At 54.3% G+C, this 27,474-nt stretch overlaps 2 protein-coding genes across 3 annotated transcripts in view; both read right to left on the reverse strand.

Annotated features, from left to right (window-relative positions):
• Positions 1-1,641, reverse strand: part of Cel (carboxyl ester lipase) — a 31,614-nt gene extending 29,973 nt beyond the window's left edge. The window contains exons 1-4 of the mRNA XM_023700250.1: positions 1,567-1,641; positions 494-644; positions 286-408; positions 3-97 (exon numbers count right to left, since the gene is read on the reverse strand). Of these exons, the coding sequence (XP_023556018.1) occupies positions 3-97; positions 286-408; positions 494-644; positions 1,567-1,641 (444 nt within the window). The remainder of the gene's footprint in view (positions 1-2; positions 98-285; positions 409-493; positions 645-1,566) is intronic.
• Positions 1,642-11,726: 10,085 nt separating this feature from the next.
• On the reverse strand, positions 11,727-27,245 carry Gtf3c5 (general transcription factor IIIC subunit 5). Of its 2 annotated transcripts, none has more exons than XM_004640428.2 (11): positions 26,010-27,245; positions 23,800-24,019; positions 23,422-23,620; positions 18,456-18,651; positions 17,301-17,405; positions 16,601-16,715; positions 16,224-16,304; positions 15,956-16,053; positions 14,879-14,961; positions 14,095-14,237; positions 11,727-13,765 (listed from the first exon to the last, which is right to left on the reverse strand). In XM_004640428.2, the coding sequence occupies exons 1-11, from the start codon at positions 26,160-26,162 to the stop codon at positions 13,584-13,586; spliced, it is 1,575 nt and encodes a 524-aa protein (XP_004640485.1). In that variant the 5' UTR covers positions 26,163-27,245; the 3' UTR covers positions 11,727-13,583. The 2 variants fall into 2 exon arrangements, with proteins under 2 accessions (XP_004640485.1, XP_023556114.1); XM_023700346.1 differs by having other exon boundaries at positions 11,732-13,885; positions 26,010-27,243.
• Positions 27,246-27,474: the final 229 nt, after the last annotated feature.

The raw sequence follows: 27,474 nt of genomic DNA on the forward strand, positions 1-27,474 counted from the left end.
TCATACAGGTAGTTGTTGAAGAAGTCAACCTCGTTGCTGGACCCGATGTAGAAGCTGCCACCGTAGATCCAGACCATGACAGGCGAGTCCTGGGAGACTGAGGTGGATAGCAGGACGGTGACCTAGGTGCCTGCCCTGGTCTCCCGGGCCAGTTCCCTGTCTATGCCCCGTGCAGGAAGAACCCTGCCCAAGCAGAGGACCAGTGGCAGAACTGCTCTGCCCACCTCTGCAGCCCACACACCACCCAGGGCAAGGCCCAGAGTTTCCCACTGGCTGGGCCCAGACCTTGCTTGCTGCCCTGGGGGACCCAGATGTTGAGGTAGAGGCAGTCTTCGTCCCCATAAGTGCTGTCTGGGTTGAGAGTGATCTGGAGGCATGTCTCCTTGAAGTCTGTGGCCTTCAGGGTCCCTGAGGGAGGCAGGAACAGTTGGCAGGCATCATCAAAAGTTGTCCTCACCACCCAGCCAGGGCCACACCGCAGCCCTGTGCTCACCTTGCCAGCCGGGGTGACGCTGGGGGTTCTCCAGGGTCTTGGCGGTGGCAAAGGGGATGCCCTTGAAGATGTCCACAGAGTCATTGCCCAAGAAGCTGAGCTTCTTGTTGACCCCCTCCACGAATCCTCCTTCTGTGTACACGGCGCCCAGCTGTGGGTGAGACACGACTGGGTCAGGGGACTGTGACCGGGCAGCCCGGATCCTGAGTGCTGACCCAGGCAGGTTCCAGGGTGCCTGGGGCCTCCCAAAGGCAGCTTCAGAGGAGACCACAAGGTGGACCCAGCAGCTTCTCAAGGGTGGGGAGGGGCTGGCTTCCTGGACCCCTGCCCCACGACCCGCTTCCTGGTCACTACATCAACCCTAGTGCCTCCCTTCCTAGTGCTAGGGGAAGCTGGACTGACCCAAGTCCCCACTTAGCAAGGTGGACGCCTGTGTTCCCCCTGTGGCTGGGGACCACATGGGTGCCCTGTGGGGGCCTGGGTCCACGCCCCCTCCCTGTCCACAAGACAGCTGGCATTCTGTCACTTGTGCATTCTGTCACTGCTTCCTGGCAGCTGAATGGCAGGTGATGCATATGCCCTGGGAGAGGTGCTACGGCCTCATGACCCCAACCCGGAGGGGAGCCCTGCAACAGAGGGTGGGGTTCGCTCCCAGTGAGGGGTGCATGGAAGGGAGGCTGCAGCAGGAACCAGACCCCGGCCTGGGCTCGACCTTCCAGTTTGGGAGGGGAAGTGACTGCTCTGTGCCGTTGGGCTGCTCTTCTGTGCGTGGCGTCTGCTCTCTTCTGTAAAGTGGGGGTCAGCTGACACCACGGGGGCAATGGATGGGCTCTGCGGGTGTGGCAAGTAAGATCTCCAGAGGACCTGGGTCCTCTGCCGGACCTCACGTGCCTGACAGGAGACAGGCACGGCCTGGCCTGGGCAACGATGGGCTCGCTGCTGGGGTTCGCTCAGCCCGCTCCTCTGCCGTACTGTCCTCCCTCCCCAGGTCCTGTCCCACAGTTTCCAGAACTGCTTCAACAGCACAAGTGAACCTGGCCTCAGCCCCAGATCCTCCGCAGGGCTCCTCTTACCTTTGCAGCCCTGACCAGCGCCCAGCAGCAGGCCAGGCCCACGACGGCCAGCCCCAGGTGCCCCATCCTGAGCATCTGGCTCTGCTGGCCTTCCTTGTACCTCGGGTACTTATGGAGCCAGGGCCAAGGTCGCGGCCACGAACGTGCACGAGCTCAGAGTCAAAACGCACGGGCAGGAGCAGGTGCACCTTTCCAGAGCGGGAGCTCATGGTGCCCACCATGCACCTGGGCAGGTTACTGCCTGTCAGGAGCATCTGAAGCTGGAAATCGATCATGAGATCATGTGTGGGAGGACAGAGCAAGGTTTCCATGCCTAAAGCGGTCAAGCTGCCTCAGTCTTGAGAAAGACTTCCTGTCTGGAGAATTTCGCCTGTTAGTCACTGGGCAACCTTGTGTCCTCATGCTGACTTTGCAAAGGTATGAATAAATGCCCCGACTGTTATTCTTTGGGTCCTTTGCCAGTCAGGCAAACAGACCACTGCCTGACCCAGCTCTTGTCTTGTCTACCTTGTCCTCATTCCTGCCTCTATTTCTCCCCAGGGTACACCGAGACCCCAACAAGTCCCTACATTTGGCTCCTGAACAGGGGCCTGGTAATAGGCCAGTGGGCAACGGAAGCTCTTCTGAGGACAGTGCAGCCGGGGAGAGAAGCGAATTGCTTCGAGCCCGTACTCAGCACAGGCCTGCGTTGGTCCTGGCACACCAGGTAAGCACACGGGCGTGCGGGCCCATGAGGGCCAGAAATGGCTCACTAGTGCCAAAGAGATAAATCAGCTTTTTAAAAAAGCCCCTCCCCAAACTAGATAAAATTACTGGTAGTTAAAGATGGCACAAATAGTCTCAATTTCTGGATTCTGGTTAAACACGGTTTTACAGTTACAGAAGATTTGACTCAAGGTGCTCCTTGAAAATCAAGTCCCCAACCTAAACGGGACAAGGAGGGTCAAACAAAGGTACCGGAGAGAGAGCTTAAACCCCCAACAGAAAAAAACAGAAACAGGAAAAAAAAAAAAAAATTAAGCTTAAACAGGAAAAAAAAAATTACTTTAAGTTGCGAATGGCTCGTTCCAAGCGGCCCAGTGGAGCCAGCGGGGCGGGGGGCGGGCGACAGGCGGGCTCAGGGAGGGTACAGTGCCCCTGCTCTACCCGAGCCAGCTGGGACTCTCCGGCTGCCTGCACGTCCCACACGCGGTCCAGCCACGGAGGCTAGCACGCACCGTCAAGTACGGTCCTGGGTGCCTGGAGATAAGAGGGTCACGACTGTGGCACATCGCGGCCTCAGGCTTCCTTGTGCACACTGCTGGTACCAAAAATTCGCTTACGTCACAATAGTGTCTATGAGGGCTGACGAGATGGCTCAGCCGAGCAAGCACCTAGTTAGGCAAGCGCAGGAACTGGGGTTCGATCCTCAGCACCACACGCCACACGCCACACCGGGTCTGCTGAGCTGGGGGACTGAGTCCGGGAGTAGTGGTGCATGCCTGTAATCCCAGTGCTGGGGAGGCTAAAAGCGGAAGGATCACTCCAAGCTATGTAGTGGGACCCTGAGCAACATATATACATTAAACAAAAATTTTTAAAAAGAAAAAAACAGTGTCTATGTTTAGAATTCTGGGCAAACCCAAAACACCCAGCAGTCAGAGACAAAGCGACAGCCGGCACACATAGATTTCGTGGCTCAGCAGCCGTGGCTACAGGGCCATAGCCCCACGTTGCTTGAGGAGTGGGGCTGTGGATGAGGAGCCCACTGCCAGCACTAACAGCTCACCCAGCCCTCAGGCGCTAGAGTAAGAGTGGCAACCAGAGGCAGGGCCCCAGTGGGGAGAGATCTCCAGGTTTGCTCAAGGCCTATCACACAGGAAAAATCAGGATTATAGTTCAGTCTACTCAAAACACGGTTTAAATCACTCCAGACACTCAAGTTGTTCAATTGGTCATTCCTTGATAAAAACTTTTAAATTATAAATAATAAAAAGGATATAGTGGCTGGTGAGATGGCTCAGTGGTCTAAAGCACCTACTTAGAACAAGCTCAGCAAAGCGCAGGGACCGCGGTTCAATCCCCCAGCACCACATGCCAGCCAGCCCGCCCCCTGGTGGGCTGAGCTGGCCACACACACACACACACACACACACACACACACACACATAAATAAAATTTAAAAAAAAAAAGGATATAGTGAGTTAAAGATAAAAATTAATTATTTTTTAAAAATGAGGCGCTTTCAAATTCAAGTGCAGATTGGAGGGCAGCTGCAGGTCTGCCAGAACCAAGGTGCTGGACTCCTGACCTAGAGCCTCACCAGAAAACAAAAAACAGAGAGATTCTCTGGATTGCAAGCGACACTAAAAGAGAACCTTTTCTATTTCCCCGTAAGGTGACTAATTTAAAAGGATGTTTCCATCCTAAAGATAAAAAGTTTGCCTTTAGAGAAAAATTCACATTTTCTAAGATTTACAGTGGGGATATTTAAAAACATTGCTTAAAGTTCTTTTGATTCCTAATAAGCTTACTTGTCTGTTTTATAGTCCTAAATTATTATTTTTTAAATCTTTTTTGTATTTTTTTAATTTTTTAATAGATTGCACATTGAAAATGAATTATTTACAAACATAACTGAATATAACAATAAAAACTGTTCAAAATAAAAATGAAGAAAGAATTTACAGATCAGTCATAATAGTTCACTGTGTCAAAACCAAGAAACTTATATTCATATAATTAGAATTCTCAAAGTAGAAAGGAGTAGGCAATAACTATTGAAAAATTTAAAATTTCTGAATTTAGTTCAACTTATAATACCACATTTCTAAGAAAAATGAACCTTTTGCAAAGACATTTAAAGTGTGTAAAAAACTAGATTAATTAAAGGACTGAAAGAAAAGATCTGTCCTCTTTGAATTTTATACTTAGCAAACATACCTTTGAAAACGAAAAGTAAGATTTTCTAGTTATACACACTTGAAATATTTTAATACCTCCAGAAGCAGCATATAGGAAATAACAAAGAGCATAATTCAAAAGGCAAGAGAAGTTGCAGTATGCTCCTGGATGAACAATAAAGAGCTCTCAATATGATACTTATGCAGGACTATATAAAACATATATTAGATGGACCCTTATTTAAAGGTCATTCCAGATTTCTATGAAACAGTACCAATCTTATGTTGGGTTATACACGTATTACAGTCCTAAATTAAATTGGTATAAAAAAGCTTTGATATTTTACAAGCAAATGTAGAGATATGGAGTGTAATCTGCGAGCAGTAAAATTTAAACAGGCGCTTGAGTTGCACCCTATTTCAATGGTGGCAGGCCTAGCGGTGGCCTCCAAAAGGATACAGTGATGACAACTTTTTCATATGTGGGTCAACTTATGTACCAAAGATGTACTGTGCTCCAAACTGTTCAGCTCAACCTTTCATGATTTTCAGACTTTATTTGGTAATATTACCTTCTTCCAGATTTGGGGCTAATTTCTCTGGCGTTCTTATCATTACCCTTCAGGTAAGTTAGATTGATTTGCTTGTTTCTACAGATGGGTTATATAAGGAAGTTATGCAATGGCTTCCTCTTTCAAAATAAAGACCACAAAATAGAGGTCACTGTACCACTAAAATTCGATTGCAAAGGGCCAGCGAGATAGCTCAGTGGACTAAGCACCTGCTTAGGCAAGCACAGGCACTGGGGTTCGATCTCTGGTGCTGCACGCTGCCCTGGCCCTGCCTCCTGGGCACGTTAAGCCAGCCACCGAGTCCCAGCGTGGTGGTGCACACCTGTGATCCCAGCACTGGGGAGGCTGTAAACAGGAGGATCACTAAGAATCTGAGCTGCGTAGTGAGACCCTGCACCAAATTAAAAAAAAAAAATCAATCACAAAAAGAAGACTCAATCCCTCCCATTTACCTACATACTAGTAAATTTTTACACTTACATACAAACATATACTATTAAATTTTTAAATTTTTAAAAAAGATGGAAGTACAGCAACAGAATAATTAAATCAGGTAAAGAAAAAAAGTTAATCTGGAGTAGAGAGTATGCTTCTGCTTTTACAGAGGATACTGAGCAACATATTTTGTACCACAGTGTGCTGCTAGGCTGTGTCATAAAGCCAGATCTGGAAAAATAGTAAACAACGAGGCTAGATTTCATCCTGGGTGGACCGTATTGAAAGAGCTGACAAAAGTGAAACCTAAGGTCTAAGTAGGTGATAGAGTATACAAAGATAACTGAGCTAAGAATTACTAATATTCATAAGATCAAATAAAGTACAAAATATGTATATTACAAGATTTTATTCTTTGAAAATTTTTCTGAAAAGAGATCTCTGCTAATTGACAACAAAATCTGACTAATTTGCAATATTTCTAAAAATTGTAATAGAGCGCTTGCCTGGCAAGCACAAGGTCCTGAGTTCTATCGCTGGTACCACCAAAAAAAAAGATTGTAATAGACTTACTATAGTTCAATTTGGCCAAAAATATATTTGAGTGCACTCTGATTTTATAAAGGCATTTGTGTGTTCTGTGTAATTGTTTATGTGTTTGTATGTCATTCCATAAACAGCTGTTCCTCTTTTTATTCCAGCTCAAAATTTTTCATTTTATAATTTGTTCATTTTTAGTTTTTTAAAATGTATTTAGTACAGAGTCTCCAGAGTCTCACTACGTAGACTGGACTCACAGTGACCCTCCTGTTTTCAGCCTGCCAAGCCCTGCCATATCACAATACAATTTATGTTATGTACTTAAAACTATGGTTTCTCCTGAGTTACCTGTTGGTCTAAGTGATATCATAATTAGTCTACTCACAGTTGATTAAAAAAAATTAAGTTAATTAAAGCACCTGCTTAGGCAAGCTCAGGGCCTGGGGTTTGATCCCGGCCCCCACAGGCCACGCTGGCCACACTCCTGGGTCACTGAGCAGGCCAGTGAGACTGGGCATGGAGGCACACACCTATAATCTCACCACTGGAGAGGCTAAAAGTGAGGATCACTATGAGTCTGAGCCACACAGTGGGACCCCGTACCAAATACATTTTTAAAAATTAAGTTTATTAAACAAAAATCCCTTAGGGCGGGGAGAGATTATTTGACAGGACTCCAATTGGTGGATAGAGGGGTGCTCAACCTTTTGTTCATTAATAAGGAGCCACAAATCTCAGTGGTCTCTTGGGAGACAGCCCAATAATTTGGTCATTGGTCAAAAGATAAAGTTTTTGCAAAACAATTTGCAATGAAGTTTTCTCATAAAACATGCTTTTGATACCAACTAAATTAAGAAACAAAGGTTTTCACATACGTATGGCAATTAAATATTGCTAATTTCATGGTGTATTAAATGTATTACTGATTCTAGACATATAGGTCTTCCAAAATGTAAACCAGAATTACTTATTGTGATAAGGCTTCTCTTTCGGATTCAGATCTCTGCCCTTAACAAAAACGTGTGATATATATCCATTAAAGGACAACAAATTAGATGACAGCTTCTTATATATTAGATTGATATGTTTCACAAAAAGGGTTGTATCAAAATACATATTTAAGTATGTCACAAAATCTCATCATGATTGTCATGCTGCATTATTATGTATGACTTTGATTTCTGTGTAAAACATTCTGTATTAACATTCTGTATGGATTTCAGTATTAGAATAGCCATGATCGTTGGAAAATAACAGTTCCATTTTGTCTCAGGTGCTTGAAATACAGACAGATAGTAATGTTAAGCTTCCTGCCTCCATCACAAGGTGATGTCATTAAGCTTCTCTTCTGGATGCTTAATAACTGAGGTTTGGAAACCGAAAGTTAGGGAGACAAGTGTGCTGAAACAGCCAATATTTTAGCCCTAGCCTTCCGAGGTCAATGAGTACTCAGGACTTAAGAAAACCCCTGCTGTGACATCCTGTCACTCAGTTGAGTCCCTGATTTTCTATCAAGGAGCTTATGGGACCCCAGAGGAAAGTGATCACAGTGTACAGTGTGCCTAAGGAGACTCACCTAAAAAAAGATCTCAATCTTTCACAAAAAGCAACTTGGTCGAGCAATGGCCATGACTCAGCCAGGTGGCTGACACCTTACAAAAGACCTAAGAGGTGCTGAACTTGGTTCCAAGGTGAACCCTGAGGAGACTGAATTGACACTGACAGAGAGCAAGAAGTTAAACTTAATTAGTGCAGGTCTTATCTTAACTTAGTCTTTTTTTTTTATCATTAGCTCTTTTTTTTCTTTTCAAAGTTTTATTGATAAACATATAGCAATGAGACAGTTTCAAATCAAATCAGAAGTACAATCTCAACAAATAACACACTGCATATATTCTTCTTAGTGGTTAATTGCTGTACAAGATGCAGACTTGAGATCCTATTTACAAACACCATTAGAACAAATCATTCTATTCATTAAGAGAATGCAACTATATATCTATCCCAACCACTTTGAATACACAGATACAAAGTGGACATTCATAGTTATACCCCAATTTTTTTAAGTTCCGTTGTTGAATATTATAGGTGTGTAAACTCAGCAAAATATTCTAAAAGTCTTAACTTAGTCTTACCCATCCAGCAGAAAGTTATACCCATGAGATGTAAAAAATGCCATAATAATATGCTAGCTGTAAAAGATTCGAATCACTAACGACTTCTGACACTTGCCATCTGTACTGGCAACGCACTACCGTTGCGGACTATTGGACTATATAAGGTTACATTTCTGTATACAGTACGAAAAATCTGTTCCGCAAAAAAGAAAGAAATAAAATAAATAAAAATGTTTGGACTGGCATCAGGAATGAAAAGGGTTTCTAAAGACTTCTCTGGACACAGCTTCTCCAACTGCCATGGAACACCGTTCATTCACACAGCGAGGCAGTCGAGGGAGGGACACTAGGAGCAGCTGAAGCTGGAAATGCATCCTGCGGGGAGCGCAGCCCAGCCCAAAGCCCCGGTGCCTAAAGCAGTCGAGCTTCCACAGAGGAGAAACACATCCTGTCTGCAGAATTCTGGCCATTAGTCACGAGGCAACCTGATACAACTTTGCCAAGGTGTAAATAAGTGCCCTTCATGTTGTTCTTTGGGTCCTTTGCCAGTTAGGCAAACAGACCGCTACCTGACCCAGCTCTCGTCTCTCCTCATTCCTGCCTCCACTTTTCCCCGGGCTGTACCGAGATGCCAACAAGTCCCTACAACTCTCTCCCTGGGAGCAGAGGCAGATGGCACAGACAGGGCTGGGATCTAGCTGAATGGGTTGTCCTTCCTGTGTGTGGCTCCTAGGCCAGGGCTTGAGGCCACCTTCAGAGCGCAGGCGAGCTGTATTCCTGAGCCCTCACTGCCCTCTATGCTGCAGGGGGAGCTGGCAGGGCCCAGTGCATGACTTAGACCAGATGGCTGTCTGCTCCTGGGCTCTGCCTCTGCTGACTCTATCCCAGGAGCTTCGACCTCAGCCCCTTGGGAACTGTGGGTCAGGAACAGCACAGGTCAGGAGTCCCGTGAGAGAGGACAACAGGCTCGGGTGGGTGCGGGGTGGGCAAGGGCCCTGGCCAGCCTGTAGGATGGCACTGAGCAGAGCCCAGCCACGGCCGTGGCCCGAGCAAGGAGCCTGAGGCACAGCCAGGCGGAGGGGGACACAGAGGAGGGCACGATGGGGAGGGGAGGGCCGCATGAGTCTTCACCTGAAAGGCTTCCAGGTTCTCTGGGCATGGTGTCACTCTGGGAGCCCCGAAGGCATCCAGAGACAAGCTGCCACAAGCCACATTTCAGTGAGCCTTCAGGAGCTCACAGACTCGAGGGCTGCCTCTCAGCAGACTCTGGTGGTGTCCTAGGCACAGCCCTCTTCCCTGGTGGGGACAGCAGCTGGCCAGGTGTAGACAGAGGCCACCCAAGTCCACAGCCCCTCTGGCCACACCCACAAGCCTCTGTGCCTCCCGGGAGCCTGGACCTCTAGCACGGCCACAGCCCCCCGTGCCAACGTGCAGGCCTCAAGTCTGTGTGTGGCTGCTGGGCCAGCCTCAGGGCTCCACACTGCATATGGGTGACCAGACACTGGGACAGCTGGAAAGGTGGCAGGGGACACAGCGGAGAGCAGGCAGGAGGGGCTGAGCAGCAAACGTACAGCAGCTGGTCCTGGAGAACTCTGGGACTCTGAGAAGCAGCACTGAAGGGAGCATTCCTGAATGGGGGTGCAGGGTGGGGTCACCCAGGATCCTCCCTGTAGGGCAGGGGGGTGGGGTGGGCTGAGAGGATCGTGGAGGGTACAGGGAGGGTGAAGAGGGCCTTTTTAAATTGTGGTGTGTGCGTCTCAGATCCCAGCACATTCATACTGACATACATCTCCAGTCCTTTACAAATTAAAAAAATAAATAAATTGATAGGTTCTTCCTAATTTACTAACTTGCCCAGGCTGGATTTACTTTGTTTTTCTGCCTCGGTCTCCCAGAGTGCTGTGACTACAGGAAGCCATCATCAGATCTTGCTGCTTAACATATTTTGTATTTGGAAACTTATACAGGTATATTACAGGAGAAACAATCGTTTTCAGTGTTGTGAGGAATAAGACTTTTCATCATAGGAAGCAAACGAAGTAAATGTAAAACCTGTAGTCTTGTTTCACTTGGGCAATATATGCATGAATTTCTTTTTGTCTTTGTCAACTCAGTTTACATCTTTAGTTTAGTACATGCAAAAACACGTCCTTTGTGAGTCACATGTTCGGGTGCAGGCCAGGCCTCCTGGGCTGTGCTGAGACTCGGTCACTGTGGGGTTGGCCGGGCCGTGGCTGCGCTGGGTGTGGGCAGGCCCCGGGCCTACAGCAAGGCCGGTGCCGTGGCCGTGTGCTCCTGCACGTGGCTCCGAGAACGTCCCACGTGTTCTCAGCAGTGTGCGGAGCCCCTGCGCCTCCGGCCCCTCCGCGCTTCCTCTCCTTTACTGTGCAGACCACACTGGTTGTTGCTTACTCTCCATCAGAGGTCAGGTCCCCCTGGGCCTAAGTTTCATTACATGTCTACTTTTTTCTTAATTCATTGCCCTCTCCAGACCCCACTGGCTGTGCGGGTCCTGGCAGGTCACCAGCCATGGCACTTGTGGGCAGTGGTGACACCTTTAGAAGGCAGGGCCTTGCAGAGGTTAGGCCACTCCAGGTGCCCTGGGAGGGGATGTCAGAAACCAGGCCTCCCGTCTTCACTTCCAGGCCTCCGTGAGGTGGGCGGCCTCTTAAATGATGTCCTGCTACCACTGCGTCTGGAGCCACTGCAGGCTGAGGTCCAGAGTGTTCACGGAGTGCAACCTCCAATGCAGGGCTCCAAGCCAGTCATTCAGTGACAGGAAGCCTGGGGCAGCCAAGGAAGGCAGGCCCTGGGGAGGTGACAGCCAGCCTGGGGCAGGAAATGTCCAGTGGGAGCCTGGACCACCATGGGGCCAGGAAAGGAAGACAGAGCTGAGAGCTGCACCCAGAGCCTTCTGGGACTTCCCTAGGGCCACCCACAGCCAACACAGTGGACCTCAAGGAGCACCCTCCAGTTGACATGTCTCAGAGCTCCTCCGAGCGGGTGGGGCAGGTCCCTGGGCACTGCGGGCCGGGCCAGTGCGCTGCCTGACTGCTGGCCCCCGTACGTGCTTCCACTGGAACTTTCCCACTCGACCACGGTGCGCAAGCACAGCCACATAGCCACTGCGGCTTTTGCTTACTCCTGTACTGCAGCCACTGAACGTGTGAGAGCTGCTCAGCTCTACCGACTCCGCTTAATGGCTTTGCCCACAGCTGGGCTAGCACGCGTGCTGGGCGTACGTTCAAGGCAGGCGAGGCCGGGTGTAGTGAACGCGCTTTCCATTGATCCTACATTTGAACTTCTGAGGGGTTAGCAGAGAGGCCTGACCACTGTAAGCTGCCTTCCCTGTCCTCATGGTATCTGTGTAATGGAAGGATGAAGAGTCTTTTACAGCTCCATGGCTAGTAAATACAGACAGAACAATGGAATTTGAAAATAACTACTCTGTAACCCAATAGAGTATCAGGTCCAGGCAATGACCAGTGACCAATAAAAACCACCAGCTACAAGACTAGTGGGCGAGGGTGGCCCCAGCCACGGAGCAGGCCCTATCTCTGGGCCAGGTGAACCACTGGCCTTGGATCTGAGTCTGGTCCAGGCTTCTCCAGTTCCTGGGAAATGGGGAGAAAGATGGGTATTGGATGCCACAGCGAGGAAGCAGCCAGCTGAACCCAGAGTGTGGACTTTCCCCAGGCTGGACGGCCTTCAGTCTTGCTCCGTTGTCACCCCCGTAACAGAATACCCGAGACTGGGAAATTCACCAAGAAGAGGTCTATTGTGCTCACCGTTCTGGCATCCGAGAGCCTGGCACCTACTGCGCCGGGCTTTGGGCAGAGCCTCTGTGCCGCCTGTCCCCTGGAGGGAAAGCCAGGGCCAAGGAGCCCAGTGTTTGACTCCCGCTCCAGAAGTACAGACAGTCCTGAGACCATCAAGGAAACATGAGCATGTGACAGGATCAGATCCTATGGAATTGCTGAGGATCCTCTTGTGTGGCCATGGCCGACTTGTGTTCAGCTGGCTGGACCAGCATCAGATCTGTGGTCTGTGGAGGTGTGGGGGCTAAAGCTCAAACGGAAACGATACACTGATAAAGCCACTGGTCTTCTGCTTGGTGGGTTTCACGGCACAGCCACGGGCCCGCGGAGGACCAACCACAGTGCGGGAAGGGTCCCCAGAGGCTGCCGCAGACCTGGGACCTGCACCTCCACAGCGATGTGAGCCGGTTCCTCACGATAAACCCCACCACCTGCGCACAAGCTCACACCACAGCTGTTCTCTGGAGAACCTGACTGGAACAAGGGCAGTGACGGCATTGTTGTTCAAATGGGAACCTCAGAGGTCCTGGAGACACGGTGATGTGGGGCTTTTCTAGAGCAAGTCCAGCAAAACAAACAGAAAACAAAAATAAAAACCTGGGGAAAGACATGGCACAAGCCTGGCAAAACCCAGTAACTACCGGAGCCAGCTGGCTATATGGGCCTCATAAGAACACTCAGGACTTGAATGTTGATTTTTTGTAACAAAAAAGCTTTTACTGACAAGGGGGCTTTCTAGAGGAGGAATCACTGTCCTTTTTACATTCCGGTTAGTCCTCAGGAAGGCCGACCAGGCTGGCAGGCCTTGTGGGGCTGCCCTGGGCGCCAGGGTGTAAGGCCTTGTCGCAGGGGGACAGGACAGCCCTGCCTCAGCACCTTCCTCAGATGCTCACAGGGCATGCCCAGGAACCCAGCTAGCAGGAGGCCCTTGGCTTTGAGCTTAGTAATTACTGAGCTTTATTTTGTATACTAAGCTCCTGAGGGTACTTAGGGCCCCGCAGGGAAGCAAGCTAACGCCCACCTGTGGCTCAGTGTGCTATAGGAAGTGGGCTCAGGAGGGGGCTATTTCCAGGGAACACCTGAATGTGTCCCTCTGGGGACTTAGCAGTGAGTGTGGGCTGGGTCACTCCTAGGGCCCTTTGCTCACCCAGCTGCAGAGGTGCGGAGGGAACCCCGAGGCAGGAGGGGCTCCCCTGTGGCCCCACACAGGGAGCCGAGCCACAAGACTGTGCCAGGCTGATTCAGTAGGCCAATTCTGGCTGGGCTGGACTTTGTGCGTGACCCCAAATGGGCAGACCCAGAACCAAGGGCTGTCTTTGGCAATTAATCGGTGACCATGGACCGGCTCCTGGTGCCATCTCTGCCACCAGCATCATGAGACCCAGGAGGAATGGCTGTGCCCCAAGCCATAGCGTCTCTGCCTCTGGCTCTCGAGGGCTCAGCCTGAGGGGTCCAGGCTGGGTGTGGAGGCAGGGAGCTAGGGGTGTCTCTACAGCCAGAGGGCAGAACTGAGCGGCGGGTCACAGCCAGGTCTAGGACCTGCGCTGCTGGAACTCCGGCTTTGCTTCAAAGGGCCTCTGGGCCATGCTCAACAAAACAGCTGGCCAGGGCGGGGCCTTCCTGGCACCCTCACTGGACTCCAGCCTCGCCTGCTCAGACATAGTCCAGAATCTCTGTCTCCATCTCATTCTCACTCCCATCCGAGGGCTTGAAGTCTTCCTCTACCTCCTCCTCCTCCTCCTCCTCTTCCTCCTCCTCCTCTTCCTCCTCCTCCCCAGACTCGAACATGAGCTGCTCTTTTGGTTGGTCATCCTTGGTTGGGCTGGAGAAGAGAGCTGGGCCAGGAGGAAACAAGGTCGCGTGTGTCCCAGCGCAGGCTGTGGCCTCCAACAGGCTGGAGGGTTCCTTGGGAGCCCTTTTCAATGACAGGTGCCTGGATCCCAGGGCCGGAGAAGCTGCTCCGGGAAGTGAGGTGGGGAAGGGAGGCTTGGCCTCAGATGGCAGCCGCTGCCCTCTGCACACCGCCTGTCTCAGACCCCAGGTGGGCAGCCAGGCGGCAGGGCTGGGCTCCCAGGACTCCCACAAACCGAGGGTGAGCACATCGATCTCCCCAGGTACCACCTCTCAGGAGCAGGGTCCTGGCCTCACCCCATGTGGCTCTCACCTGGCCTCTTGGAGCGGATGGTCTGCCGGATCATGAGGGACATAGTGTCCCTCAGGTCATCACTGGTCTTGGGGAGACACCACCCGTCCCGTTCTGTGCACAAGTGCTCTGCCCCATCATTGCGGTGAATGATCTTCTGCAACCTGCAGGTAGGGGGGTGGCATGGGAGACAAGACTCCAGAGGCGTCTGGGCTCACAGAAGCCAGTGGGCAGCGTGGGCAGAGGTGGCACTGAGGCCAGTGCACTCAGAGGGAAACCCGAGAGGAAGCGGTTGGTCCCAAGCGGCTTCCTGGACCCCAAACTGCACCCCAAGCTGGGCAGTGACCAAGCACATCTTTCTGAGAACAATCACCGCCTCCCCAGATCTCAAGACAAGGTGCCAAGCTGCCCTGACCTCCCGCCCTTGTGGCTGCTCCTGCAATTCTTTAAACATCACTAAGAACAGGTGGAGCGAGGGGTCCCAGGGTTCTGATAGGCAAGGGAAGGGTGCCAGGGGCCTGCATGTGAGTGACTGTGGAGGGAGTGAAGGCACCCTAGTCAGCAGGGTCCCTGCAGCCACCCAGGCTGCTTCCTCAGGGGACACCAGTGACAAGCCATCTGCATGCAGCAGGGTCCTGGTGGCATGCAGCCCGCAGCCCGCAGCCCGCAGCCCCCAGCCCCCAGCACTGGGCCTTCCTGCTGACACAGTGCAAGAGCTGAAGAAAGCACTGTGGTCCCAGACAGTTTCCCAGCCCCGCCCAGAGTCCCAGGCCCCACTCAGCGGTTAGGGCCCCTCTGCACGCACTCCTCCACGTTCAAGTCGCACAGCTGGTAGAACATCTGTCGATAGGGTGGCAGGGCACCCTCCTGGAAGATGTAGACCGAGTCCTGGGGACAGAAAGGACGGGTGGTGAGTGGGAGCCCACAGCAGGAGTGCTGGAAAGCCCTGTGCTGCGAGCTCCCCTGGGGTCCCTCCAAGGACCAGGGTAGGTGTGGCGACCCAGGCTGGGCACCAGATGTGGAGGAAGCAAGCTGTGACTCCCCGGGAGGCTTGAGTGGGGCAGGGGGGGAGCCACCCCCTCTGGGATGTCCACCGCCCCACGTGGGGCTGTGCCTCGCTGACTCGCGCTCCCGCCCCCCTCCCCTGCAGGCTGCCTTGACAGCTCTTCCGAGAGAAAGGCAGGGTCTAAATGTCTTCTTCCCTTTGCCCTCCCAACAGCTTGAGAGGCAGGGCTTGAGAAGGCAGCTCCTTTGGGCACTGTGGGAGCCAAGGTCAGGGAAGCCCGGAGGCAGGCCCAGAGCCACCGAGGCTCTAGAGATGGCTGCGCCCAGCCATCTCTCACACCCTGCCCTGCCACCTCAGGCAGGGGTTCCATGGTTGGGCGTGCAGGCTCGGGGCTGCTCCCCCCGAGGGCTGGTGAAGCAGGGGGCCCAAGTGTGGGAAGGTTCCAGGAAGTGCTGACTGAAGCTGGGTGATGCACGGGCAAAGCTGAGCCTGTGTGGCTCACTTCCAGCCCCACCAGCGGCCCACAGCTGTGCCCCAGATGCTGTGCTTCAGCTCTGAGCTCACACACATGCTGATTCCCATCATCACAGCGGTGGATGCATGAGGCCTGGGCTCAGGAGGGGCAGCCTCACACTGCTGCTGGTGCCAGATTCTCCCTGGGAGCCCCATCTCTACCCCACCCAGGAGACCCTTGGTCTCCATGACTCCAAGGGCTCGCACCCTGTGAACCCTGTGTTTCTGGAAGCCCCCAAGGTAGGAGGGGCTCAAAGGCAATGGGCGGGCTCAAAGCCCCTCCAGAGTGCCACCCACAGCCTCACCCCCACCTTCGCCTCCACGCTCATCCAGGCCCACAGCCTGGGCTTCCAGAATACCCACCTTGAGCTTGTACTTGTTGGAGGTCAGTTTCTGGGGGCTGGCTGTCATCGAAGGGCCAAGGCCCTGCTTCAGGTCATGGATGCTGATGAGCTGGGTGGCTGCACGAGGCAAGGGCAGTGCCTTGGTGAAGGGGCGTGGGGACCCTGCCTTCCTGCACCCGCCTCTCTCCTCAGGTGGGAGGAACGGCCAGCAGGCCCTGGATGGCACCCAGTGGCGCCGCCCACCCCATCTCAGAGCCATCCCTCTGCACAGACGCTGTGGCACGTACATGTCTTCTTGACAGTGATGGGGAGGCTGTAGTTATATGTGCTGCGCTTGGCTTTGACAGGCATGTCGCTGGCGTGGTAACCTGTGGGTGAGGACAGGCATGCCTGGAGCCAGACCGGGTTCCCAGAATCGGCTCCGGGGACGCGTGCTGGCCTTCCAGGCTGGGAGCCGACACCACGCCCATGCGTGTGCGTAGCCTCCCTGTGGTCCTGGGCCTACGCCGCCTGGCAGGGCCACACCCATGTCTATGCGACCCCATCCCACGGATTCTCACAGAGGGGAGGGGGTTTGCACTCTCTCCAGGTGAACCCTCTTGTTACAAGAGGCTAAAATCGGGAAAACACAAAGACAAAATATAAAGTTTTCAGCAGTTTCTACCGTATTTCATTCCACAACGGATTCGGAAGTCAAGGACCTGGTAAATCTTGGCCTCTGGGTGTTTGCGGGGGTCGTAGCCAAATCGGATCCACAGGCTTCTCCAGGGGCCTGTGATCTGGGACAGGAAAGGTGTGCTCTGAGGAAGTGCCCAGGCCGGCTGGCGCCTGGGCTGGGTCAAGCCCCACCAGGGGGCAGCGGAGTCCCAAGAGCAGCTGCCCCCTCTGCAGGACCTCTGGGCTCCTCCGCAGAGCCACCCAAGGCCGACTCTCCTCCTGGGCTGGGTCACAGTAGAAGCTGCGTTGGGGCTGAGGCTGCAGACCCGTGGTGTGACATGTCACCTCAGCCTGGGCTTCTCCTCAAAGGCCGATAGGACCTCTGCGGCCACCTCCAGGGAGGAGCAGAGGGTGTGGCGTGTGCCCACACCCAACGCCTGGTCCTCACAGTGCCCTCATGGCAAGGCCTTCTCCAGCACAAAATCCTTCTCTCCCTTCACCCTGAGGTCACCGGATATGGCCTAGAATGTCACTCGGAGGCTGTGCACAACACTGGGGACTTAGGAAGCGGAAACCTTTCCAGCTGGCTCTACCACAGCTCAGGAGGCCAGGTGGAGTGGCACCAGGTACAGGGCCACCTGCTGATGCCACCTCAGCGTCGAGGACCACACTGGCAGGAACCAAGGCTGTGAGCGGCCAGCACTCACCATGTAATAGGCCAGGAAGGGAAGCAGGATCTTCAGCTTGTCGGGATGGACGCTGATGTTAGCCTTCACAGCGTTGCGTGACCAGATGGGGCGGATCTCAAACAGCTGGCAGGGTGGAAGGCAGGGGCAGAGATGAACACCAGGAGCCCCTGCCCCACCATCCTGGCCCCCTGGGTCTGGGCCCCAGCAGGTCTCTCCAGAGGGGATTCCCGCACAGATCAGGGTCTTAACAATCCAGTTCAGTCACAAACACAAGGGCATGGCCCCCGTTCTCACGCAGGTCTTGGCCCAGCCGGGGAAGGGGGCTGAGGGAGTACAGGCTGCACCCCAGGAGCCCAAACAGGTCTGAACCGAGGCACTACAACAGCAAGGAGACGTCCTGGCCAGGGAGGACTGCAGAGGCCACCGTGTTGAGGGCATCGAGGCCCCTGCTGAGAGGCAGCAAGATGGCCTCGTGCACTCTTTAAGAAATGCCCACTGGCCGCTGGCCACAAGCTGACTTCAGCTTGGATGCGGCAGGTGGAGCCCCAGGGCACACCTCGCCAACATCCGCGGAGGACCTGCCCTTCCTGCAGATGAGCACAATGTACAGAGGCCCCAGTTTCACTCTGCTTGGGGTGAAGCCACCAGGCCTGGCACACTGCCAGGCCCCTTGGCTGCGAGATGCCAGCTCAGCTGTGCTATCACTTTCTAACCACACACCCAGGTCTTCTTCAACACATACAAGAATTTGGTTTTTTAACGCATGTGGTTGTTGCAGGGTCTCACTACACAGCTCAGGCTCATGGTGAACCTCCTGATTTCAGCCTCGCCAGCACTGGGATTACAGGTGTGCGCCACTATGCCTAGACTCTGGCCAGCTCTGCCCACCCAGGGGTGGGGCTGGCGTGGCACGTGGTGCCAGGGATTGAACCTCGGTCCCTGTGCGTGCCTAAGCTTGCCTAGACAGACACTAGTCCGCTGAGCTATCTCGCTAGCCCCATTGCTTAAGGATTCTAAGAAGCATCTTCAGCCTCGGGATGCGGGATTTACACCGGTGGCAGAGGGGAGATGTGCCCAAGCACTAAAGGGCCAATCTTAGCAAAGCCAGCCCAGGGCCAGGACAGGGCTGGTCAGCAGCTGGATGTCTGGCAGGGCTGGCCGGGGCCGGCGCACCTTCCTGAGCTCCTCCTCCACCTCCTGGTCTATGCGGTTGGTGCAGGCTTTCTTCCACGTCTGGGCAGCAGCCTCCAGCGGCTGCATGGGCACCTCGCTGTCCTCGAAGTTGACAAAGATGGCATTGTGGGGACGCCGGGCCCTGCTCAGGCCGATCAGGTTCTCACCGGAGATGGCGGGGCTGTTGTAACCTTCCCTGGGGACAGAGAGGACCACTGAGGACAGGAAGCCTGGCAGGCAAACCATGCCAGCGACCCACATTTGGGGGCCTGTTTCCCAGAAACAGCGTGAGGAGGGGCTCAGAGGTGGCTGCTGCAGAACACAGCGGCTGTGCCTGCCGAGGGCGACTCACGGAAGCCTGGGGTGAGACCCAAAGGTCCCAGAGGCTGGGGCCCTAGAGGGCACTTGTCACAAGCTGGTGGCCTCTCATCTGCATGGAGCCTGCACAGCACAATGCAGTGAAAAGCTGGCAGCTGTCCAAGTGTCCACTGTCAGGGATGGCGAAGCCAGGACAGGCAGAGCCGCACGAGAGCTCCATCCCTGTGACGGTGACGGTGATGAGGGCTACACCTCCCGACGCTGGCTTTTATGAGGTTCATTTATCCAGCCCTCAAATGATCCTACAAGGAAGCACCTTCCCAGGAAGTAAGAGGCCACAGGATTAGGAGTCTTGCACCAAAAGCCGTGATACGGAAGCCAGGGACCATGGCCCAGTGCCCCGATGCAGCCGTCCAGCGAGCACCTAGCACAGTGCCACCTGCTCAAGGCATCTCACAACCGCTGGCGGACGAGCAAAGGATGCTGCCAAGCAGCACAGGCTGGAGCAGGGGCTCCCTCTGCACAGCCACGCTGTGTCCCGTGAGCGTCGGGGCAGCCTCTACGGGGCTGTGAGTAGCAGGCAGGTGCGCGTGCATCCCACGGAAGACCGCAGCACTTTCCTTAGTCTGCCGTGGACATGAACTGCTCTAAAAGTCTTAAAACAGCTGGGCATGGTGGCACAGGCCTGTAATCCCAACACTCAGGAGGCTGAGGCAGGAGGTTCATTGAGAGTTCGAGACCAGCCTGGGCTGCAAAGCCAGACCCTGTCTCGAAAAGACAACAAAAAAAGAGTCCTAACACACATACAACAGAGCAAGTGCTGTATAACTCTTGGTGCGTGCTGGCACACAACACTCTTTAGGCGTTTCTCACATACCTGTAATGTCACCTCTGGATATGGGGGACTGGGCCAGAAACCCCCCGCCTGGACATCACCATTAATCACAGGCCCGGACCCCTGCCCACTCAGGCACTGGGAAGGACACTGTCAAGCCCGGAAACCACACAGCTGCTGTTTGCCTTTCTTTAGCCTTGGAGACTGAAGCCAGGGCCTGACTGTAACCCCAGCCCGCTTGCATTTTTTGAGACATAGATTAAGTTCCCAGGCAAGATCGGCCTTGCGATCCTTCTGCCTCAGCCTCCCAAACCACTGGGATTACAGGAATACATCATGGGCCCTGCTAACTCATACAGTTTCATTCAGGAAACTGCTGCTTTTCAGTCTTAGCTTTCTGGGCCAGCCAAATACCTCGGCAGATTAAAGCGCCTGAAAGCAGGCGCAGGGGCCTGTGGTTTGATCCCCAGGCCTGTCATGCTGGCCCCGTCCCCAGGGCATGCTGAGACTGGGCATGGATTACACGCCTGTAATCCCAACACTTGGGAGGCTGTAAACAGGAGAATCACTACTGAGTCTGATCTAGTCGACTCTGAACACCCTGCAGACCCTTCCCTAAAATACAGGAAAAAAATACGTTTCCCTTTTAGCTTTTTAAAAATGTATTTACTTTTTTTTGTTTTTCTGAGACAGGGTCTTACTGTACAGTCCAGGTTGGCCTTGAACTTGTGGCAAACCTGAGATCTAGGGTTACAAATGCAATGCCACACCTGGCTCACCCTTATTTATTTATTTACTTAATTTATTCTTGTGGCCAGCTCAGCCAACCCTGGGCTGGCACAGCATGTGGCACTAGGGATCAAACCATGGTCCCTGTGCCTGCCTAAGCAGGTGCTTTAGACTGCTGAGCTATCTCACCAGTCTGCCTTTATTATTCATTATTATTATTATTATTATTATTTTTCCACCTTTATTTTTAAACAGGGTCTCATTACTGCTTTGCCCAGGTGGTCTGCAAATCCTGGGCTCTGGTGCTCCCCCTGACGTCCTGAGTAGCGGGGACGTCAGGAGGGGCCACCTTCCCAGTTCATATTTTACTGCTTTTTCTACATGAGCACATCCCTGCTGCGCACGTAGACAGCAGGCCACTGGCACACTAGGAAGCGAAATTCACAGGCACAGCCAGCCTGCACCCTTCAAGGCTGTGCCCCTGGGAGGAAACCATCGGTCACAGGAGCAACACTGCCCTGCCCCCAGCCGTCACTCCCAGGAAGGGAGCCAGGCCCGCCTCCTGAGTGTCACTGCAGGGAAAGTGCTGGGGGGGGCTGCTCCGTGCCCAGAGGTCTGGGGCTGGGCCACAAGATTCCAAGGTCATGGAGAGCTATGGGAGGCGCCACCGGGACCAGCCTGGAGGGCTCCCTGGGGGAGCAGGGACCGTCTGTGGAAGTGTGGGGAGAAGCCCACACACAGCCCGACAGGGCCTGGGAAGAAGAGCAGCTTCCCTTCCAGGTGTTAGAAACCAGTCACAGGAGGAGGAGGTGGCCTGGCCCGAGGGTGGCTGGCCCCTCCTTGGGAGCAACCACGCGCTGGCCACATGCGGCAGGGCAGGGACTCTGGCATGACTTCCCAGCGCCAGGCCAGCTGGGCAGAGGGGCTCCTTTCTCCTGTGGACTTTTGTTTCCAACTCAAAACATTCAGATATGTGACCTAGAAGAAAGGACCAGAGCGCCACACCACGCTCCCCTGACGCCCCCAAGCGGGGCTCCCCAGCAGGCACTGGTGGCGGGCACTGAGCAGGGCGGGGTGCATGGGACTCTTCGCAGCTGCAGGCTTCAGCAGCTCTCTTCCTCTAAGGAGCACGACCCATCCTCACAAGCGGAACAGTGGGGAGGCCTCAACAGGCACAGGAGGCTGCACCCAAAAGCCACCCTGGGGACAACTGGGGAAATGACGGCCCTGGCGCAGCTGGGTTCACTCCAGAAGGGCAGTGTGGTCTGACCAGCGCTCTGTGCCTGCCGTAGCTGCAATCACCTTTACAGTTCCTGGACCCCCACTGTCTCCTACCTCAGCTGCCCAAGCTGCTGGCATTACAGGTAGGCACCCCTGTGCCCAGCTCAGGGCATTTGTGTGAAGGCAGAGAGCAGCACATCTCAGAGGACGGGCTCTAAGCCCACTGCTTCACCCAGAAGACTTCACGCCGCCAGTGCCCCTGGCTCTGGGGCATCATCTCCCAGCCCTCCCCTGCAGGCACCACCCCTGGTCTGGGATTCTCCCCAGGCTACTGCCTGCCCACCTTTGGTATCAACCCCTCCCCCCTGTCACAGGTCAGCTCCTGCAAGGTTCCCTGAGCCCCTCTGCCACCCCACCACACCAGGCAGCTGTCCATTTGCTCTACTGCCGTGCGGCCCAACACCAGGCTCCAGGACCTGCCCAGCACCTGCCCTTGCCACAGCATCAGGCCCCAGATGTGTGCCAAGAGCCCGCATTCGCCAAGGAAACCGCCTCAGCGAGCACCCCACCCACGGGCCATGCTTCTCTGCCCTCTTTCTGTGCTTGCCTGCTGGCACGCACCTGGCTACCCAAAAGCTTTCTCCACAAGGCCTAAAACTACTGGCCCAGGCCAGGCTCTGCTCTGGGCACCAAGGTTATGGCAGAGAAGAGAGCAGGCCAGCTGCAACCTTCGAGAGCTCACGATAGAAGGAGACTTTTCATGTCTGGTTTTTAAAAAATCAAGCACGTGAAACTAAGGACAGGGTGGGTGGTGCTGAGTCCTTAGGAAGGACCAAGGAGTTCATGGGACAGAACTCGATGCTGCCACATGGCGTGGGAAGCCGGCGTCTGCTTCTGCATGCGTAAAATGAGTGTGACACAGTCCTGCCAAATCCGTAAAGGGCTGGGGTGACACCCAGGCTTAGCAGCTCCCCACAGACTCGAGTGAGGAAGGCAGGGACTGCTACGGACATCACGTTGGGCATTATCGAACCCCTTTTCCTCATGTTTGTCCACACTGCTCAGTCCTGGCTTTTCTGCAGAGGAATCCTCTTTGTCCAGGTCAACAACGTGCGCCTGGCCTCCACGGAAAAGCCCCCATCTGAAATGCCCCGCTGCCTCCCAGCACGCCCTACCCAGGCCTTCGGTACAGTCTGTCAAGGGGTCATGTGCGGTCTCTGAGGGGCTGAGTCACCACCGGGCTCTGCACACCCTCACGCAGCAGAGCGCACCACGGACTCCAGACATCTGGCGCCTGTCCCCAGGAGGGCACAGGACAGACCACAGCTGACCACACAGTGGGCAAATCTGGGGAGCCACCGCCAGCTTGAGGGGACCACACTGGGAGGTGGCTGGGGACTGGGCAGACCCAGACCAGAGGCACAGAGAGGCTGGGGTCCTGTAGGTGACCTGCCGAAGGGACACAGCAGAGGAAAGATGCAGGCCAAAGAAGGGAGCTCGGCGTGGGATGGAACAGGGAGGCCATGTGAGGGCGGCAATGTGCGGGGCCAAGCGGATGTGCACGGGCAGCCTTGAGTAGTGGGGGTGGCTGGGTGGCAAGGACAGGGGATTAAACCCAAGACCACAGCTCAGCAGGACCCTCCGGCCCACAGCCAAGTTCTCTGCACCTCAGGGGCTGGGCACTCTCCAGTGCCGATCCAGGGCTTGGCCTGTGGTGGACTCTGCCCGTGGCCAGGACTCACCCTTCCATCACCCTAAGTGCTGAGCAGAAGGGCTGCGGGCTGAGAGGTGCTCCTGGGCCTCCTGAGCCTTGGAGCCCGGACCTCCGGCTGCAGCGCCGCCACAGCGGGGCACAGAGCTTACCGGTGCTGTGTCTCTGGCCGGTAGTAGTAGTCCACTGGGGTGTCCAGGCGGGAGAAGATGGGCGGGGGGATGTAGAGCGGCAGCTCCTGCTGGAAGAAGCCCTCCTTCTCAGGCTTGAACATGACTATTTTGTCATACAAGGACATGTGCTTGCCCCCTGGCCCTGTGTGGATGGCCAGGTACTGGAAGTCAGACATTCCTGGAGAGAGAAGGGGACGCGTGGCGGACGCTGTGTGAGGGACACTGGCCCAAGGACTGGCCACTGTCACCCACATCCTCTGCGATTCAGGAGGTGACGGTGGTTCAAACAGAAACAGCAGCTTCCTCCCGAATCCATGGCAGGCCCACAAATACCGACAGCACAGAGATCTCCCTTACCCTGGAATTTAAAAATGGTGGAGACAACACCCAGGATCTCCATGTCATACGTGGCCTTGGGGTGGGCCTTGGCCTCCGGAGCCCCTCTCCACTTCCTTGTCTTCTTCCGGATCCGCAGCAGGAGGCTGCTGGTACTGAAGCGGTTGGCACACACGGGGTGACAGTATAGATCCTTGGGCCGGAAGTACAGCTCCAGCCTCTTGGTGGGGTCTGCGTAGATCTGCAGCAGGATGGAGGGAGACAGAGGGAGGCAGTGAGCCAGCAAGTGACTGCTCTTCTCTCCATGAAGCCAGATAGTGATCCAGGAAGGGTGGGCGGCTTGGGCTCCTGCTGAGCTCCTAATTCGCGGAAGACTGTGTGGAGCAGGTACTGGGGGGACCAGGGCTTTCGCACTGTGCTGCGCTCGGCCCTTCTGGTCTTTTGGGACTGGGTATCATAAATTACTAACCTTTTCATCCTGGGCTTGAAGCTTCAATCCTCCTGCCTCAGGCTCAGTCCCAGAGTGCTGTGTGCCACTATTCCTGGCTCCAGAGGCACATTTTAACAACTCAAGTGTAGGCCAAATGTGGTGCGGCATGCCTGTTATCCCAGCACCTGGGAGGCTGAGGCAGGAGGACTGCCAAGAGTTTGAGGCCCAGGCTACACAGTGAGTTCAAGGCCAGCCCAAACCACACAGCAAGACCCTGTCTCAAAAAGCAAAACCAAACCAAAACAAAAAACCAAGTGTCTCAGTGTTTACTTCACGGAGAAAATGAAGAAAAGCAATTTTTGGAAATAACAATGGTCAGTGAAGAAAAAGCCAGCCCTCATAAACGCTGTCACAGTCAGACTCTCCGTCACAGGTGTGAGCGCCATCCCGGCAGCTAAGGTTTGCTGCGCTAGCAACCTGCCAGGCTAGGGCAGCCTGCTCCACAAACCGCCATGCTACTGCAGGCTGAGAGAGGTGCTCAGCCCCCAGGCAGATGTTTCTAGGTCCAAATGGGATGGAGTAACCGCTGCCTCGTAGTAACCACTCTGGCCTGTTACCTGTAACCTCGGAAGACCCACTTCTTTCTCCTCAAAAGCACTTTGACACCCACCTCCTAGCACTGTCACAATTCAGTAAAAACAAGAGTAAGCACTTAGCCCGGTGCCTAACGCTCAGGAAACACTCGACACATGTCGCTCCCCACAGGGGAGGAGGCGCGCAGCTGTGAAGCAGCAGAAATGCACGCTGAGGGGGCCAGAGAGATGGCTCCGCAGAATAAGCGCTTGCCTGGCTAGTGCAAGGGCCTGAGTTCAATTCCTGGTTCCGCAAAAAAATAAAAATAAAAATAAATGCACGCTGGGAGGTCACCGGCACACAGGTCGCTTGCTCCATGCCCGGCTGGGCCCTGACTCCTGGGAGGCACTTACAGCAGCTGGGAGGGTGGGGGATGAGGGCCACAAGGGAACCCTGAGCCTGAAGAATCCCCTTTTTCTGAAACAAAGGCCTCTAATCCCTGATGGGGTGGAGATGAGGATGCGCCTGAAGGCAGAGCCGGGTGACCCGGAAGCTCTAAGGCCAGTCAGACAAATGCATGAGTCGACACAGGAGAACCAAGTGGGAATGGCCAGGGCTCAGCTGGCACCTGCTGCCGCTTACGGATTGGTTTCTAAAATGCAGACACCGTCAGTGCTACGCGGGGAGATTCTAAAGCGGATGGAATGCAAGCTAAGCACCTAGACCGACAATAACCGAGTCTATGGGGCTGTTCTTTGGGTTTTTTTTTTCTCTCTTTCTTTTGTGTACTGAGGACTGAAACCAGGGACTTTGCACTTAAGAACATCTCAGTCCTTACTTATTTATTCATTGATTTATTTATTTGTAACTTTGAGACGAGATCTTGCTACATTACTAAACTGCAGGCTGGGTTCCAAACTGCAAGCCGCTGGAGTAGTGGAATTACAGGCCTGCATGGACACGCCGGGCTGAATCCAGTTTTTAACCTCCCTGTGCTCCAGCAGTAGGGACGAGGCAGCTCAGCACGCCCGTGGCAAGGGCGACTGCGGTGCACACGCTCCACCTTAGGCCAAGGAGGCGCGAGGGCCACCGCGGTCTCCGTACAATTCTTGGGGGAGGGCACGCCTTTCTCGGTTGCCAAGGGAACCACCCTGCCGCCTGGCCCCGCCCCCTCGGCTGCAGTCCACAGCGCGGTCCCTCCCGCGCTTTGAGACGCCCGGTCCCTTACTCGCGAGACGCCTTCCTCGCCGCCCAGCGTCTGCAGCATCTTGTCCACATCGCGCACCCCGCCCGGGTACTCCACGCACACCAAGGTCCGCTCCCGACACAGGTCCACGGGCATGGCGGCCTCCGAGCCCCCAACGGCCGTCTCCGTCGCCATCCCTGAGGGTGCGTCACCCGAGGCCCCCCAGAAGCCTAGCCTCAATGGTTCCACGAAAGAATCGTTCCGGCTTCCCTCAATGCTCGCGTCGCGCTAAATCCTCAGGCTTTGCGAGACTCGAAGGCCTCCGGGGAGCAGACACCGGAAGAGGAACCCCAAGGAGTTCGGGATAAAAGACCACACAGTTCTTGACTTTTTATTTAAAATAAGTAGGTTGGGCCGAGGGGCGGGGCAAGGGCGTTCTCACTTACCAGCCAGCCAAGGGGAAGATTATAAAGACGCCACCGATTTTAGCCAATGAAGAGTCCTGAGAAAGTCAGGTTCCGCCCCATGGTATTGGCCAATAGGAAATCAAAGTTTGGCCGGGTTCCGGTGATTTCACCCAATGAGGAGTTGGGGCGGGCCCAAGGCAAACTTCCGGTCTGGCGACTCGAGCTGATTTCCGATGTCCCGGATGCTGGACCTCGAGTTACCCTAGGCAGCCGGTGACTGAGTTTCTAGCGGCGCTTGAGACCGCAGGGAGTTCTGCGTGGACCGACCGGGAGCGAGGGGATGGGGGCGCTAAATGCTCCTGTCACCCGCTGGGCAGGATGCAGCCGCCGCAGTGGCTAATCAGGGCAGTGCTAAGCACCCGATGTGTGTTCCGAATTTATATCTGTCATACTGTAGTTGGAAGACTCCGCTAGGATCCCCAGTATGAAAGGGATCCTTCGGATAGAAGAAAAGCACATATTGCAACCGAGCTGCGCGTGGCGGACCCTCGGCAGCAGGGACTGTTCGGGACATGCATTCTTTGTTTGTTGGAGACTCTAGTTATTTGGTTTTGTTGGCTAAATACCGCACCCCGCTCCTGCCCACTGGCGGAATTAATGCTGCGAGGCTGATTGCAAACCATCTGGGACTCCAGGGGCCGACCCTCCAGGGTGACGGCCCTCTTGGTTCTCTTTGGAGAAGCCAGAGGGATTTTTTTTTTTTTAAAATAAATTCGCCAGGGGCTCCCTGGAGGTAGGATAGGAGAAATAAGGGTAGAAGAAAAGGAAAATCAAAATTTTAAAGATTGTATAGTAAAGACAAACTGCAGCTTGAGAACACAGCCCCGCAGTTGTTCCTTTTCCTAAAAGGGCGAGCCTGGGCAACGCCCCTTCAGCTGTCAGGGGCTCGGTGGCCCGTTCCCTTTTGCTTGCAGATGGCCTTCTTCCACCCATGAGCGGCCACCCGTTTGGCCTTTTCTAGAGCAGTGGCTCGCTGTGGGTGGGAGACGCCCACCCACTGTCTCCCGCCCTCCAAGACCGAGGCTATCGATAATCGAATT

This window comes from Octodon degus, unplaced genomic scaffold (genome assembly GCF_000260255.1).
Source record: "Octodon degus isolate 3935 unplaced genomic scaffold, OctDeg1.0 scaffold00123, whole genome shotgun sequence".
Taxonomy (NCBI): domain Eukaryota; kingdom Metazoa; phylum Chordata; class Mammalia; order Rodentia; family Octodontidae; genus Octodon; species Octodon degus.

Bases quoted from the DNA above. Each gene is read 5' to 3' on its own strand.
- Gtf3c5 (XM_023700346.1), bottom strand. From the start codon at position 26,162: ATGGCGACGGAGACGGCCGTTGGGGGCTCGGAGGCCGCCATGCCCGTG. The intron at 18,652-23,421 runs GTAAGCTCTGTG...CTCTGTCCCCAG, and splicing joins CGGCCAGAGACACAGCACCG to GGAAGGTTACAACAGCCCCG. The intron at 13,886-14,094 runs GTGAGAGCCACA...TTCCCGGAGCAG, and splicing joins CATCCGCTCCAAGAGGCCAG to CTTCTCCGGCCCTGGGATCC.